Source organism: Cervus canadensis, chromosome 2 (assembly GCF_019320065.1).
Source record: "Cervus canadensis isolate Bull #8, Minnesota chromosome 2, ASM1932006v1, whole genome shotgun sequence".
NCBI classification, from domain to species: domain Eukaryota; kingdom Metazoa; phylum Chordata; class Mammalia; order Artiodactyla; family Cervidae; genus Cervus; species Cervus canadensis.
In genome coordinates this window covers 19,695,029-19,710,619 of record NC_057387.1, presented here as the reverse complement: position 1 = coordinate 19,710,619, position 15,591 = coordinate 19,695,029, and the positions used below count along the sequence as shown (strand labels likewise).

Genomic DNA, 15,591 nt, shown 5'->3' with positions numbered 1-15,591 from the left:
TGATCATTCCATGGAGACTTGGAGGCGCCTCCTTAATGCTCATAGTGTCTGATAGCATCCTCTACCATTCACTGAGCTCAGTGGATTTTGTTTGCTAATCTATCTTCCAACAAGGCTTGAAGTTGAGGGACAGACTGATTCTTTGATTTCCGAATCCCCAGGCCCTAGTACATACACTAAGCATTCCTAAACACTGCAAATCAAATGAAGGAATCAAGGAGTGCATAGTATAGGAACTCAGGTGTTCCCATTCTAAATCCAGATGCATCTTTCCTGGAACTAAAGGGATCAAGAATTTTCTCCACTCTTGACTGTAACCAATAGCCTAGGAAGAGTTTAGGAAGCCTATGGGAAGACTGCAGAACTGCGCCACGTTCAGCACCAGGGTTGAGGAACTCAGTGGAGTGAGAACTGAAATCCGAGTTTTCCTGGCAAGAGCTCAGATTAGTCACATGGAGGCATTTGGAGGATTCCCCAAGACTGCTCATTCCTCAGGGATCACTCACTCCTCCCAGGACCTCCCCTGGGAACAAAGGAAAACCCAAGACTTGGGACTGGGCCCTTTTCCACCAACAGCTGCTAGTAGTTTGCATTTAACCCTGAACCACAATTAAAATAAATGTCGGGGGTGGAGGGGAGTGGATAACACCAGCTAGGAAACCCTTAGGTTTTCTCCAAATTCCTTTTGAAGTGCTTTGAGGACCAAACAGGCCAATTTCAGGGCAAAAAAAGGGAAAAAAGGAGATTCTTAAACAGGTTTTAATAATGTCAACTACAGCCGAAACTGAACGCTAGACCAACTGCCACGCACGCTAAGAGGGGTCAATTTCCAGTTCAACCAAGGGTTTGTAATGCCCTGGAGCTATAAAAGCCAAGCAGCACCACCACAACCTTCACTGCGGAGGGTAGTGAACTCGGCTTCTCCGAGAACGGGCGGCGGGGGCGATCCCCCGCAGGCCTTGGAACACCCCCCCCCCCTTCCCAATTTACCTCTTAGTGCCTAATCTGAAACCAAGTCTGACTCCTTCGCGGTTTTAAGGACTCCAGGTGCCCCTCCCTACAATATCATCTAGAAAATAATTCCTAGACCTGTAGTTTACAGACGAGGAGCTTACAATCCGGTTCTGGGCCAGCGCGCCCCACCCGCAGGGCGACTGGATTCTTTGATTTCCACACTTACTCGCTAAAAGCAAACCCGAGAGGAAGGGCACGAAAATATTCGAGAGCATTTGAGTAGGAAGAGTTTACAATCTCGTTCTCTCTGGGGGCGGGTGGAGGCCTGAAGCGAGGCTACTCCGCATAGCGAGAGAAGGGTGTGTGCGCTGCGCCCGGGGTGTGAGTGTGGCGGGGGGAGAGGGAGGCGGGCAGGAAGAGGAGGGAGGGGAAGAGGTGGGGTGAGCCGAGGCCCTGACACCCGCCCAGGCTCCTCCTGCCTCCCCCCGCCCCCCCATCCCCACGTACTAAGGCGCCCTGCCCGCGGCGCTGTGCTCACTGGCCGCGCGTCCCCAGCCGAGCGTCCCCGCTGCGCCTCCTGCCAAGGTGAGTCCTGCCCGCCGGTCCCGGGCGGTCCCCGGCCCCACATCCCGCGCCCGGGGAAATCCCCACATCGGCGGCTCCCGCGGGCCAGGCGGTCTTCGCCGGGCATCCCAGGTGTGGGGGTGGGACGATGGTGGTGGTCGGGCGTCTGCTGGGCGTGTGGGGGTGTCCTCTCCCCCAGCTCTGGGCCACACCCCAGCTGGGCGAGCACCTCCCCTGTCCCTCCCCGGCGCGACCCCCCAGACCCCCGGAGGAAGGAGCACTTGGCCTTTACTAGTACTTCGGTGTCGGTGCCCCGGGGTCTGCTCTCTCCTACTTTTTGGTGTATCTTTCCTTAGACCCCTTCCTGCTTTTTGACTAGTCTCCCCAGTTACCGACTCCCTGTTTCTGGCCCCCTGTCCTGGCCGGCTTGTTTCTTTGTGGGCTCCGGCTGCAGGCTGACTTCTGTCCAGATGTTCATAGCCTCTTTCTAGCTGGACGGTCCGTGCAGACTCGGAGAGGGTTGGCGGGTTCTTTCCCTAAAGGACACCCCTCTGTGCCTCTCCTCCAAGCTTCAAGGTTGGGCTTCCTGTTATTTCTCTGCTAGACGAGAAGTTTCTCTCTACCAACGGAGGGAAGAAGATCCTATTTTTTTTCCTTATAACACAGTTTTGCTGAGGGGGTGGGGGGTAGCCACCACTGAAGTGGGTTTTGAAGTGAAAGGGTTCCCTTCTTGCTATTTTAGTTAAACAAGTGGAACTATACAGAGATAGAGGAAGAGCAAGTTTAATGAAGGATCTAACACCCCAGATTAACCTGGCCCAGTACAATGAGCTGTTGGTACCTGGACACAATTTGAGCCTGGCAGAGGTCTGGTGCTTCGCCCCAGACCTGAATACCGCGCTCTCCAGCCTCGGGCGGTCTCCACCTAACTGAAACCGGGAATCTGCCTTGTTGGGCGGGGGTGGAGGGGCCAGCAGAGCAGCTAGCCCTGTGCCAGGCACCACGGGGCCTGGGCCAGACTCTGGAATACGTTAAGCCCACCCGCATCCCTCCCTTGAGGTTTCTGCAGGGCGTGGTTAGCACAAAGGGCTCCCGGCTTCTCCTAGTGGAAGCCTGTGACTCAGTTGTGAGACCATGTGGGTGTGGCCTGGATGGTTCCAGACTCTCTCTGCAGATGGTTCAGACAGAACACTCCCTGAAGGAAAAGGGGAACTGTGCCATTTTAGAGGGCACTTTCCAAGAGGAAATGAGTCACACCCAGACAGGCCGGCCATCTGAAGGAGAGGTTTCTTGACTGAACTGTGGTTGAGGACATGTTAGATTGGTAGGGTCATGGCGTTTCAGCTGCAGGGTTATTGGCCTGGATGCCCACTGGCAGGCTGCCTCAGCTTTATTTGGGAGGTAGCGCTTCCCATTGAGAGGTCTGCAGTTGCTGCAGATTCTTTTTCCCCTACAGCATGAGTTTCAACCTGCAGCAGTGGACTTATATCCTGCCCTTCAGGTGAGGCCAGGCCCACAGAAATACCCTGTCAGTGATCTTTGCCTCCGGCGTGTTTCATCAAATTGCAAAAGGTGATGCCAGGCATTAGGGCAGGAATGAGTTCATAACTCATCTGAAATTTCTTCATCAGCCCTGCCCCCACAGATTCCTGTCCAGTTTCTATTTAATCATCTCTTCCAAGTGATGTATTCCTCCCTTGACAGCCAGAAGCTACTTTCTTCACTGCGGTCCTTAATCCACCATTTGGAGATTCTTATTTTGGTTCTTCAGATTTTCTTGACGGTCTACTGGGCATAAAGCACCCTGATTTCTAGGTGATGCTCTTGCCCGGCTTTTCCCGCGTACAACATCAGATGGCCCCCTTTCCTCCCATGTCTGGCACCTGGCCAACCTCTCCAGCAGCTACTCTCCAGTGAGGTCAGGCCTTGGGCTGGGTGGAGCTGAGACTGAGTGCCTCTTTGCTTTCCACGGACAGCTCTAACCCTGCAACTTTTTTAGGGCACTACCCACTTGGTATGGCCTTGATCCAGTCCAGTCTTTTAAAGTTGAAGGAAACAATGGAATCCTTTCAGAGATATAAAGTGTAGATTAGCACTCAGCCTGCTAGGAAAGCTGATCTTTTTAGAGTCTTAAGCTTCTCATTTTTCTGGGACTCAACAATTTAGGAATCTCACATCAAAAGCAAAAAGAATGAATTTATTTTTAACAATTTTCAGCACTTCCTAGCCCTTTATTAAATAACTACCACCTAATCCAACAATGGATTTAATAGCTGTTGTCACAATGGCTATTGTTTGCCAGTTCTGGCTGATAGACCTGACAACTCTTCACGGAAAATTGGATGTACTCTGTTAGGGTAGAGAAGGCTTCAGAGTTCTTCCTGTTGGATTGTATCTGGAACTCTTCTTTTGCTGCTCATTTTCTTAATGGGAAAATTTTGTGTTTGGTGAAAGATGGGAGAGAAAGCCTGGATTAGATCCATTGCCTCAACTCACTTTTTCTGAATTCCCTTTAGGGATTAAATTCAAGAATGCCTTTGGGGTTCAATTCCCGATCCCATCCCCCACCCCCTTTTTTTTTCTTTTTAAAATCGTCAAAAAGAAGGACACCTAAAACACATTTTAGATAACATGTTTGTTTTTACTAACATTCTGCCAATTGTTTTCTGGGTGGGCTGTAAGAAAACTAGGGTATGGATAAGACAGAAGAGATCAGACTTCTTGCTCTTTAGAAATCTCCTTTTTGAAATTATGGCCTGGATCTGGGCATGGGTCCAGAGCAAACATTTGATATTGCTTAGGAGCAGACACTTTTCTAAGGAGGACTCCTACTTCCCTGCTACTTCCAGAAGGATCAAAATTTCTATTATTGTCAATTTCCTTCTTACTGATTCATTGAGCAGACTCTGAGGGCAGGGTGCTAGCTTCTAGGACTCTGCTCCTGGAGCCCACAGTTTAGTGGAGAAAGACACAGAGCACAGTTAACTTGAATTCAGGACATATTTTTAAACAGTATGACCTTAGCTGGTGAACTCCCCAAAGTCAAGCACCATGGGGGTGGGGGCTGTGGAGATGGGGCCTGCACGAGCCTAGTCATGCAAAGTAGGTGTTCAGTGTAGGTACAGCAAAAATCGAATTCCCACCACTGTAATTAAATTTGTAGAGCCCAGAATTCTTTTCTGAAGAGACAGTTACACAAAGAAACATATGTGAGCATCCACTCTTCAGACCTGTATAGGAGAAACACAGACGTCACAACAAAATGATTTCAGTAAAAACGTGAGTGACCAACAATGAGGCAGTTAGAGCTTGTGGAGCTCACAGTGAGAGAGCAATAAAGAGGGATAAGCCAAAACTAGAGAAAAAGTGTTGGGTGACCAGATCTGTTTAGCAGGACACACCGTTTTCTCCTACACTATGGAATGTATGCTACTGTTCATTCATTGACTGCCCCTTTCCAGGCCCTTCCCAGCCCCTTCTCAGCCCTCACCTCCCACTCTGCTCCAGTGGCCAGGGTTTCAGCCCAGACCTGGGCAATCACACCTGCACCTCAGCTCCAGCCAAGGGAATTGCTTGATTCATTCATTCGCTCGTTAGCAACACTATACCACTATATTTAGTGGTTTCTAGACAGAACAGAATAATGGCCCTTACCCTATAAGAACTTAAATCGAGGATGGAGAGGCAGATAAATGATGAAATGGCAGTAGGTTGTCTGGGGAACAGGATGCCGCTGCCTCTCAGCCCAAGGCCATCCAGTAGAAGTGTTTCCGAGCCAGAAGCTAGAGTACCACCCCTACCTGGGGGTGGAGCTCTCATCAGGTGGCTGGAGAACGGGACACGGCGGCGGGGCAGAGGCAGTGATGGAAAGATCAAGTTCCTGAACTGCTGCTTTAGGAACCAATCCATCTGCCCAGCCCGGGTAAGCCACGCCCAAGATGGGAGGGCCTGGCAGGCTGGCTCAGTAGGGCAACCACCACACTCTGGAAGAACTGGAGGGTCCATCCACTAGCCAAGAGAATAGTGTTCATCACACCTTCCCCTTTTCCTTCATCTTACTCTAAAATCAGTGTGCTGGCTTCACCTTCAAAACCTAATGACTTGCTCCTAGCCCCGGCCCGTGCCCTCAGGAGCCCTGGTTACTGATGAAGAGGGTGGTCATCTCTGATTTTCAAACCTATTTCTGCTTCCACAACCTTAGATCTCCCGAGTAGCCCCTGTTCTGCATTCTCATTGCAGAAGGTCTACCGAACAAACGGGCTCCCCAGGTGACTCAAATGGTAAAGAAACCACCTACCGATGCAGGAGATGCAGGTTCAGTCCCTGGGTGGGGAAGATCCCCTGGATAAGGAAATGGCAACCTACTCCAGTATTCTTGCCTGGAGAATCCCTTGGACACAGAGCTTGGCAGACTGTAGTCTACAGGGTCGCAAAGAGTTGAACGTGACTTGCCTACTGAGTACAAGCACTAGGGAACAAACGGAGTCTGTGCTGGCTGCTGTGGCCGCAGCCCACGTGCTAAGTAAACAGCAGAGGGGGATCCAGTGGGGGCAGAAAAGCTCCCACAGTGCATAGTAAGCGCAGACCATCCCTGGCTGGGTTTGGAGTGTCCTGAGACCTGACTGCTCACTCCAGGAAGACGGGTCTCACTCTCTTGAAGAAGGTATTCAAGGGTGGCCAGGACTTCCTTATCTTACAACCTGTATTTCTTGGAAGTTCCTGAAGTAGCCTGTTTCCTGCCTTAGGGGTCCTTTTCATGCTGCATTCCCCTTCTTACTTCTCTGGCTTTGCAGTGCATTTTCCTTCTGTTCCGCCCTGTGAAGAAAGTGAACGAGGTGTCCCACAGCCAGATCAGTTTCTGAGATCTTTGGGCATTGACTGTGAAGTGCTCTGGCCGTAGAGCTTGGGCACAGGTATTTTTAAACCTCTGTGGTGGCCGACTCCTTTCCTGAGATATTTCAGAACTGAAGTGGGATGCCACAGTCTCCTCCCAAAGGTGACTCACTCAGTTGAGTTCTCTTAGTTATCTCTTATGTTGCTGGACTTGCAGAGCCAATCCAGGCGAGGGTGACTCCCTCTAAGCCCCTGCCATGTGAAGCCAGATACTGGCCGTGTCAGGAGAGAGGGGAAAGGATGTGAGTCCTCTGGAATTCATCGCACAGTGGACCTTGGATTTGTTGCTCTCTCCATGAGAAGTCTTTCAGATGAATCATCCAGATTCTGGCTTATAGCATTCTCTAGAGTAGCACATTCTTTGGCATGCTGATTCCTGTACTTTTCTGGGGATTAAGGGGTAGAACTTTCAACTCAAAGTGTAATTGCTCAATCCTCGTGTTCACCAGCTCCACCTTCTCCTCAGTAAAAGATAGCATTTAGGGATCTGTGTTGAATATGCATATGTCAGCAACAGGAACCAGAATGAATGCATGTCTCCAGTTCCTATTGAGACTCTTCAGGAGAAGATGCCCAGCCTCCCCTTCAACCACTGCTCTAAACCACGGGTCCCTGTCTGCTGGGACTGTGGACCAGTACCTCCTGTCAGATCAGTGATGGCATTAGATTAGAAATAAAGTGCACAATAAATGTAATGCTCTTGAATCATCTTGAAATCATCCCCCATTCTCCTTCCCCATCTGTGGAAAAACTGTCTTGCACAAAACCAGTCCCTGGTGCCAAAACGTTTGGGGACTGCTACTCTAAACCAATTCCTGACTTTTTTTTTTCCGAGTGGTATATTAGTCTCAATTCAATTTCATCTATTTCCTATCCAGTAGTGATTTTAGTTGGTGTAAGCCAAAGCTACTCTGTTTTTGCTGAAGCATGCCTTCCAATTAAGCAAAATTCACTGGGCTCCTCTTAAGCACCAGGCATTGGGCCTTGATGAGACAAATGCCCCCAGATTATATTATACCTGAATATAATGACCTGACAAATCCTTTTCTTTAAGCTATTCACAATGAAAAGCTCTTCCTTTCCCACTGCACCTCAGACTGTGAGAGTAGCTCTTCTGTCTAGTGATGCCAAAAATATATCAGATCCCCAAAATGATTAGTATATTCTGTTACGTGTTCCTTCTCAAGGCTTTGGGTAGCTTGTATTTGGGTAGGGCAACTGATTTTACTACCAAAGATGCAAATGACTTTGTTACGATCAATAACAAGTTCAGAACTTTAGTAAAGAATACCAGGAATTCCCTGGTGATCCAGTGGTTAGGGTTCCTCACTTTCACTGAAGTGGCCTGGGTTCAATCCCTGGCTGGGGAACACAGGTCCCACAAGCCATGCTGTGTGGCGCGCACACACACACACACACAAAAAAGTGCTCAGAAGATGAAATTCATTTTTAAGCAGATTTCTAAACCTTAGAATGAGACCAAAGAAGGTTACCTAGTGAAGCTTGGAGGGTTGAAGTTCCTTTATTAATCAGGCTTGACTGTGGGTGTTGGTATTCAGCCATATCCACATGGAAGAGTCCCATTTACCAGTGCCCGCCACCGCCGCCACCAAGAGAAGTGGTGAAACATCTGTTCTCTCCGTAGGTGCTTTGTCAGTTACACAAAGGGGCACTGATCTTGCTTTTCCAGATGATCAGAGTTTTTATTCTTCATTATGCAAGCTTAGCAGGCAACTAGATAAAATCCCTCATTCAGAGCACCAATACCTGAAGCGCCTGTTTCCATCAGCAGGAGGAAGGCCCCAGACCTGGGGTGAATTGGAAAAGGACTGAATGGATGAGCTCTTCCAGTCATTTTCAAAAGACTGGTAATTCCTGTCACTTAACGTAGCCTTGGGGCAACTACACCGTGTGGGTCTACAGCTACTGCGCCTGTGTGCTCTAGAGCCTGCCTGCGGCAACTGAGACCCAATACAGCCAAATAAATAAATGAATAAAATTTTTATAAAGTTAATGTAGATTGTTTCTTTACATCCTTTAACAGGTTTCAACAGACTTCACCAAAATGCCGTCTCAAATGGAACACGCCATGGAAACCATGATGTTCACATTTCACAAATTTGCTGGTGATAAAGGTTACTTAACAAAGGAAGACCTGAGAGTACTGATGGAAAAGGAGTTCCCTGGATTTTTGGAAGTAAGTGTTGAAAGGCTCAGAAAGAATCAGTCGTCATGCTTATGGGCCCTGTTCCCTTTCCCTTCCTCTTTCTAGCCCTTCCCTGTGGAAGTCACTACTAGAAAGGTGTTTTCATTCATTTAGTTATTAAACGTCATTGAGTGCCTCCTGTCTGTAAGATACTATGGGAGGAAACAGACAGTAAAGAAGACAGAGCCCCTGCTCTTAAGGAACTTAACAGCTTGGAAATGAAATGAGACTACACACAAATCACCACAATACGAGGTGCTGAAGGATTCCATCTGGACTCACTGTGTCCATTGAGACAGAATTGCGGGAAAGAGGTCTTTCACCAGAGTAATCATCCAGGTTGCCTTGTTGCCCTCAGGTCCATAAACCTGGCATTGGAGGTGCTCCGTCCTAGTCACATCCACTTATGTCCCTTCTTAAATTAAATTCCTTTAGATAAAGACTTTCAAACTTTTTTCCAACACTACTCTAAACGAATGGTGTCAAGTGTCTGCTGAATGAGAGCCAAGCATCGCTCCAGAACAATCTGCTTTTCACATTGATGATGCTATGAGAACACAGGAGCACAGTTTGAGTTTATGCCTGCGCTACTAGATTGAAATGCAAACCCTTCTCTGCCTGCTACAACCAGAGTCACTTAAAGGGATCAGTACTGTACGTGGTGTGGAACACTGCATTAGCCTCTAAAGGGTGAAGGGAAAGTGAAAGTGTTAGTCACTCAACTGTGTCCAACCCTTTGTGACCTCATGGACTGTAACCTACCAGGCTCCTCTGTCCATGGAATTCTCCAGGCAAGAATACTGGAGTGGTTGCCATGACTGTCTCCAGGGGACGAACTTCCCCTGGAGGGATCTTCAGGATCTTCCTGACCCAGGGATTGAACCTGTGACTCCTGCATTGCAGGCAGATTCTTTACCATCTGAACCACTGGGGAGGAGATGGTAAAAGGCAGAGTCCTGCCTCTTGTCATCTGCATAGTAAACAGCAGTAGTTAAGCCCCTAACTCCTGACCCAGTAAACATAAGGTATTATAGTACATGATGATTTATAGGGTTATCAATATCAGTCAAATAAACAGATAGAAATCATTTAACTTGTATCTTAGAGCTGCACTTATCACAGTGCCATCCTAGAATGAGTTAGAGGACACTGTTGCTCTGCTTTCTTACAGTTCTGTGATACAAACCCAGACCAGGACCCTAATTAACACTGGGAAGGTTGCTTCAGCTTTCTGTGCCTCAATTCAGGCCCTCTCTAAAATGAGAGGCTGGACATGATCATCTCCGAGACCACTTTCACTTTCTGTGATCCTTCTAGGCAAGCATAAAATTCAAGGACAAAATGTGCTCATTGTAAACCTGCCCATCACACAAAGATGCTCTCAGTCTACTTCTAAACACTCCTTAATTGTGCTGTTACATAAGTTAGAAGCCAGGATGACTATCACCTGAGACAAAGACCCTTCCTAAAGGCTTTGTGGTTTGATAAACATAAAGTGTTCAACACAGTTCTGAACATGGCAGTACAATTTATTCTAAGCATGGGGTCATTATTCCAGGCACACCCACAGTGGCTACGTTGACAGCGTTTTGTTTCTAAATCTGATCCCTTATGTTATCCAAATTGCACTGCTTGTGACCACAGCCAGGAAGCTGGGGTTGAGGCCAGAATTAACTGAAACCCACCAAAAGAGGGAGGTAGCTGCATAGACAGGTTATAGTTGTATGCTTAGGGCATGCTGCTTACGTTAAAGGCTTTCTGAGCACAGTTTATATAAACATCCAGCACACTTGAGACAGTGTGTGTCAGTTCCCTTACTCAAGTATGCAGTCAACAGGATTCATAAATGCTTTACCCTGAGCCCTTAATGTGGTTGTTTTTTTTTTTTTTTTCCCCCAGTTGTACCACACAGCATGTGGGAACTTACTTCCCTAAATAGGGATCAAACCCACCCTCCTGCATTGGAAGCATAGAGTCTTAACCACTGGACCACCAGGAAAGTCCCCCTGAACCCTTTAACACCTGTAAATGGCCATGTTTACTTCTGGTTGATGGCATGGACCCTACAGGAGAAACTACACTTTCCCACTTCTAAGCATGAACACAATGAAAAGGAGTGATTAAACCAGTCACCCATGAAAGCAAGGGAAAAGGGAAAACAAAGGGGATCTTACCTGTTCATTCCAGTTCCATGCATTTGTGCTAAGGCATTGAGAGTTGTGGGAAGCTTTATGTCTCCATCACATGTACTACTTTTGAAACATATCCAGTGTAAAACATCCAGCAAAGAGTATAGGATGACATGGATTGGCCAACTCATTAAAAACAGAAGTGATTTTAGAGACACTCTGCAGCAAGTCCAGCCTCAGTTCTTAGCTGTTACATGAAGGTCCACCAAGGTGTGTGAAGTCACTTATTCACCTGGCTAATATGATATTAAGTCACACTAGGTTGGCCTCAGCTGTGCCAACAAGAGAGGACCAACTGCCTGTCCTCTTTAAATCTAACCCATCCCAGGGTATCATTAGCATTGCTTCAAAATCCACAGGACAAAGATCTGAAATTTACTCCCAAAGTAATCTCATGAGGTCTTTCATAGGAGTTTCTTTTTTAAGGACTTGACCATGCTATAAGGAATGAAAATTTGTTAAGAGAATATAAATTTTAAAACTGTGGTAACAGACTTCCCTGATGGCTCAGATGGTTAAGAGTCTGCTTGCAATGCAGGAGACCCAGGTTCAATACCTGGGTCAGGAAGATCCCCTAGAGAAGAGAATGGCCACCCACCCCAGTATTCTTGCCTGGAGTATTCCATGGACAGAGAAGCCTGGCGGGCTGCAGTCCATGGCGTTGGGAAGAGTTGAACACAACTAAGCAACTAACGCTTAACTCCATGGTCCATACCTTCCAAATAATTTGTGTGGCAGAGGCCAACACAATAGTGAAAAGCAGTTATCCTCCAATTAAAAAAAATTAAAAGGAAAAAAAATTGTGGTAACAGTTGGGCTGTGAGTAAAGCAGGTCAGACTTTAAGTGGACTGAGAATTCAGAGTCGTAGATCTCCCTTCTCTAGCACTGTATCTCCTCTTTCTAGAAATAGACTGTTTCTAGTCCCTGAGTTACACAAAAGAATGCCATGGAAACCTCTTTCCTAGTCTGCAATAAATATGAATTTACTGAAATGCTTTCTCAAAGCAGAGAAGTACATTTAGAAGACCTCCAAATATCATTGTGATCTAAAGCAAGAATTCAAATAATGAGGAGATTATACATAGAGTACTCAGCAGAACAAAGAAGCTCGTCACTGCAACCACTGACTGACGGTTCTTGCTTCTATTCTTTTTTTTCAGAATCAAAAAGACCCTCTGGCCGTGGACAAAATAATGAAGGACCTGGACCAGTGTCGAGATGGCAAAGTGGGCTTCCAGAGCTTCTTTTCGCTAATCGCTGGGCTCACCATCGCATGCAATGACTATTTTGTAGTACACATGAAGCAGAAGGGGAAGAAGTAGGCAGCATTGAGCAATTACTCCCACCCTGATAAGAATTCTTATAAAGGGTCACTTAAGGAATCTGCCCCACAGCTTCCCCTGTATAAGGATTTCTGAGCAGATGGGACCCATAGAAAATGTACAAATAAAATCCAACTCCATTTTGAGAAGCAGAGAAAGAAAAGTCAATTAAAGCCAGATAAGCTTTTGATTTTTATATTGCTTGCATCCTCTTGCTCTCAATAAACAAATCCCTTTTTTAGTTCTGAATTGCAGACAGAATGCTCATTCCTTCTTCAGAAATGCTTTTTCCTACATGTCCTTGAGCATCTAGCATAACGAAGAGCTCTTTCCACAGAACCTGCAAGATGAGAAAGCATTCTCTACTCAGGCTTGCAGTCTAACTTCTCAAATTGACCTGCCCTATAGCTGTGTCTAGCTGAAGGACAAAACATTCAAGGATTAAAAGAACACCCTTCAGGAATATATTCCAACTTTATAATTTCTGGGCATAGTCCTGCCCAGTTAAATCAGTGCCTTTCCAACCAGCGCCCTGTATGCCTGAAATATCTTTAGTCCATTTTTCATAGCAACGTTTCAGCAAACTAGGGTAAAAATAAGTCCATAAGACAACTGATTAAAATCAGACACTAGTGTGAAACCTCAGGAACAATATCATATTAACATTTTTTGAGTTGTCATGAGATGCCATGATTGTATTGTGATGTCAAGAATTAACGTAACCATGATTTATATAATAGGGTAGTGCTGTTTTGTTGAAATTGAAATACCAGTACTTATGTCTTGATAAACAGCAAAGTGTTTCTCCCAGTCCTTTCTGTGTCTGTTACAAGCTTCAGCAGATATGCATTCCATAGCTATTATTAAATAGCTATACTTATTAATAATATAATACTCTTTACGGAAAGATAAGGTATGAATTGACACATGAAATTGTACCAATTAAACAGTTCAATCAACATAATTCTGGGGAAAAGTTCAACATAAGGTCATCCACTATCACCAGGAAATGCATGTAAAAGGGAACAGAATAGTCCAAAACTATCTTTGGTGAAAGGATATCTGTAATAAAATCAAGGTCAAAGATCAAATTCCAACATTTTATTTTGTCTCAGCCAATAAATGAACAAGATAAGACAATGGATAGCTTTGCAGCTACAGAGTTATGTCAGCAGGTTTACAAAGAGGGGTTTACTACAAATATTAAATGGAAGGGGGGAGTTGGCTAGCTAAGGAATTGACTCCAGGAGTGATTCCCCCGAATCCATGCCATAGATCGGGGCCACCAAGGGAGCTGCTTAGCTCAGGAAGCTGCCTGCTGAGTTGGGACACCGTTGCTAAAGCTAGCAGCTCCAGAACCACACGACCATGGCTCCACAGTACCACATATGGCTCTTCCCACACGTGACTTGGTTCCCACATCCAAGTATCAAAAGAAGTGGATCTAATTAGCAGAACCTCAATCCCATCAAAACCCAAACTGCAAGGGAGTCCGGGAAATAAAGCTTTATATTTTCCAACCTCTACACACTAGGAGTTGGCCTGCTAGTCCACTACACCTACCACAGTGACAATTCTTAATTCTAAGAGAAGTCTTCCAACCTGTAGTTTAAAGATACTTGCTCTAAGACCTCTGAGAGCTACAGGGAATACAGAATCACACTGGCCCTTCCCAGGAAAGCAAACTCTCCATGAGAATGTGTATCAGCCTGGATTTACCCTTTCGGTTTATACCACTTGCCTCTGGGGGCAACTGTTCACTGGGCATTGTAAAACGCGTTCAGTTTGCAAACGGGCAGGTGAAACTAGCACAGAGATACTATGGGCTTAGATGTCCCCAAATCCATAGCAAGCTTTCACACTCTAAGCCTCTTTACCTAAAAAGAGAACTATGCCAGCAGACAGGGCTCTGGGGCTGGGAGAGGAGGTATCATTCTTCTTCACAGTGGATTTGTAGGTTCAAAAAAATCTCTAAAGGAACGCATTATTCCCAGAAGATGGCCTCAGAAACTCTGGCATTCAGAAAAGTGGCAGGAAATCATCTGGGTCACTATATTTGGGGTGTGTGTTGATGAGGAGAGGACTGGAAGGGAAAAGAGACAATAACTGTTTTCCTCACTTTAGCCCCACTACTCAAAGCCAGGACAGGGAAAATGTTAAGGGTATTCATGGTTTGAAATCCTACATGGCTCTCCATGCCAACGAAAACACAGGGCTCCCACAATCTGACCTGCTGAAACAGCTGTCCAGGCTTTCGGAGCCACAGCCTGATGGCTCCCAGAGGCGAAGCTGCAACTGTGCCAACAGCCATCAAGAGGAACTATCTGGAAAATTCCCCTCATTCTGCCACACAGCAAAGCTGTAAAAGCAGATCCCGCCCCTCTCCACACCCAGTTGTGAGGGAAGAATGGATAGCAGTACAGAAAGCCAGTTTCAAACATGCTGCAGAGCTGACCCTGAAAAATACCTCATGTTCTCTCTTAGCTCCTGATCATGAGCCAATTACCTGTGATTTAATACTTTTCTACTCATCTCAGTGGGAGACCAAGGGCGAGTATATAAACCTCTCTCTCAATTTGACCAATCTGAAAGTGATTGTTCCAGTACCTCCTTTGGCTCTTTAACCACAGAGGAATAGTTGTGAATAAAATTCAGTCATTTGGCAAATACTCATGAGGGCTACTACCTGAAGGACACCAGAAAATGTTCTGTGGTGGATACAAAGAAGCAGCATGGCCTGCTCAGGGAGATTATAATTGGGTTAAAGTAAACAGATGAAACAGACAAAAAGTTAAAGATTGGCAGAGGTGAGATGTGATGGACACCCTTGGTCACTTTTGGTAAGAATGTAATTTATACATATTCTAGAAGAGGCAAAAGTTGGCAGTAGGCACCAGGATCTGCTGATGTGTTTTCTTGGATCCAATATTTCTATTCTTAAGCATTTCTCATAACAAAGTAATCAAAGATAGTGAAAAAATTCACATGCAAAGGTATATAATGCAGCATTTTTTAGTTAAAACCCCAATATAACCTCCACATCCAGCGATACAGTTTTGGTTAAATAAGTATAGATGTATACAGAATATGATATGACTCAGGAAAACCATGGCTGAAGAATACTAAATAAGTTGGAGAATTGCCTATGTAAAGTAAAGCAGACAATAAAACTGGTATATAATGGAATTGTTCCCTTTTTAACATATGTGTGTCAGCACACACTCACAGAAAAAGACCAAAGGAAATATACCCACCTGTGTTTTAGTTTCCAAGGTAGGAGTTACTGGCTAGGGAAATTGTTGTCTCCAGAAAGAAGTTTATGAGGTTATTTCAACTTTCCTCTCTATACCCTGCTACATTACCTAAATTTTCTACAATTCTACTTTTATAATCTGGAATAATATTTTTAAAAAGAGCATGTGTATTTATTGAGGATCTACCATGAGTCAAGATGTGTATGAG

General features: G+C 45.8%; 1 protein-coding gene across 1 annotated transcript; it reads left to right on the top strand.

Annotated features, from left to right (window-relative positions):
* The first annotated feature begins 1,384 nt into the window (after nucleotides 1-1,384).
* On the top strand, nucleotides 1,385-12,378 carry S100A10 (S100 calcium binding protein A10). The gene is made up of 3 exons (XM_043458668.1): nucleotides 1,385-1,539; nucleotides 8,456-8,608; nucleotides 11,968-12,378. The coding sequence occupies exons 2-3, from the start codon at nucleotides 8,477-8,479 to the stop codon at nucleotides 12,127-12,129; spliced, it is 294 nt and encodes a 97-aa protein (XP_043314603.1). The 5' UTR covers nucleotides 1,385-1,539; nucleotides 8,456-8,476; the 3' UTR covers nucleotides 12,130-12,378.
* The last annotated feature ends 3,213 nt before the right edge of the window (nucleotides 12,379-15,591 follow it).

Bases quoted from the DNA above. Each gene is read 5' to 3' on its own strand.
- S100A10 (XM_043458668.1), top strand. From the start codon at position 8,477: ATGCCGTCTCAAATGGAACACGCCATGGAAACCATGATGTTCACATTT. The intron at 8,609-11,967 runs GTAAGTGTTGAA...CTTTTTTTTCAG, and splicing joins AGTTCCCTGGATTTTTGGAA to AATCAAAAAGACCCTCTGGC.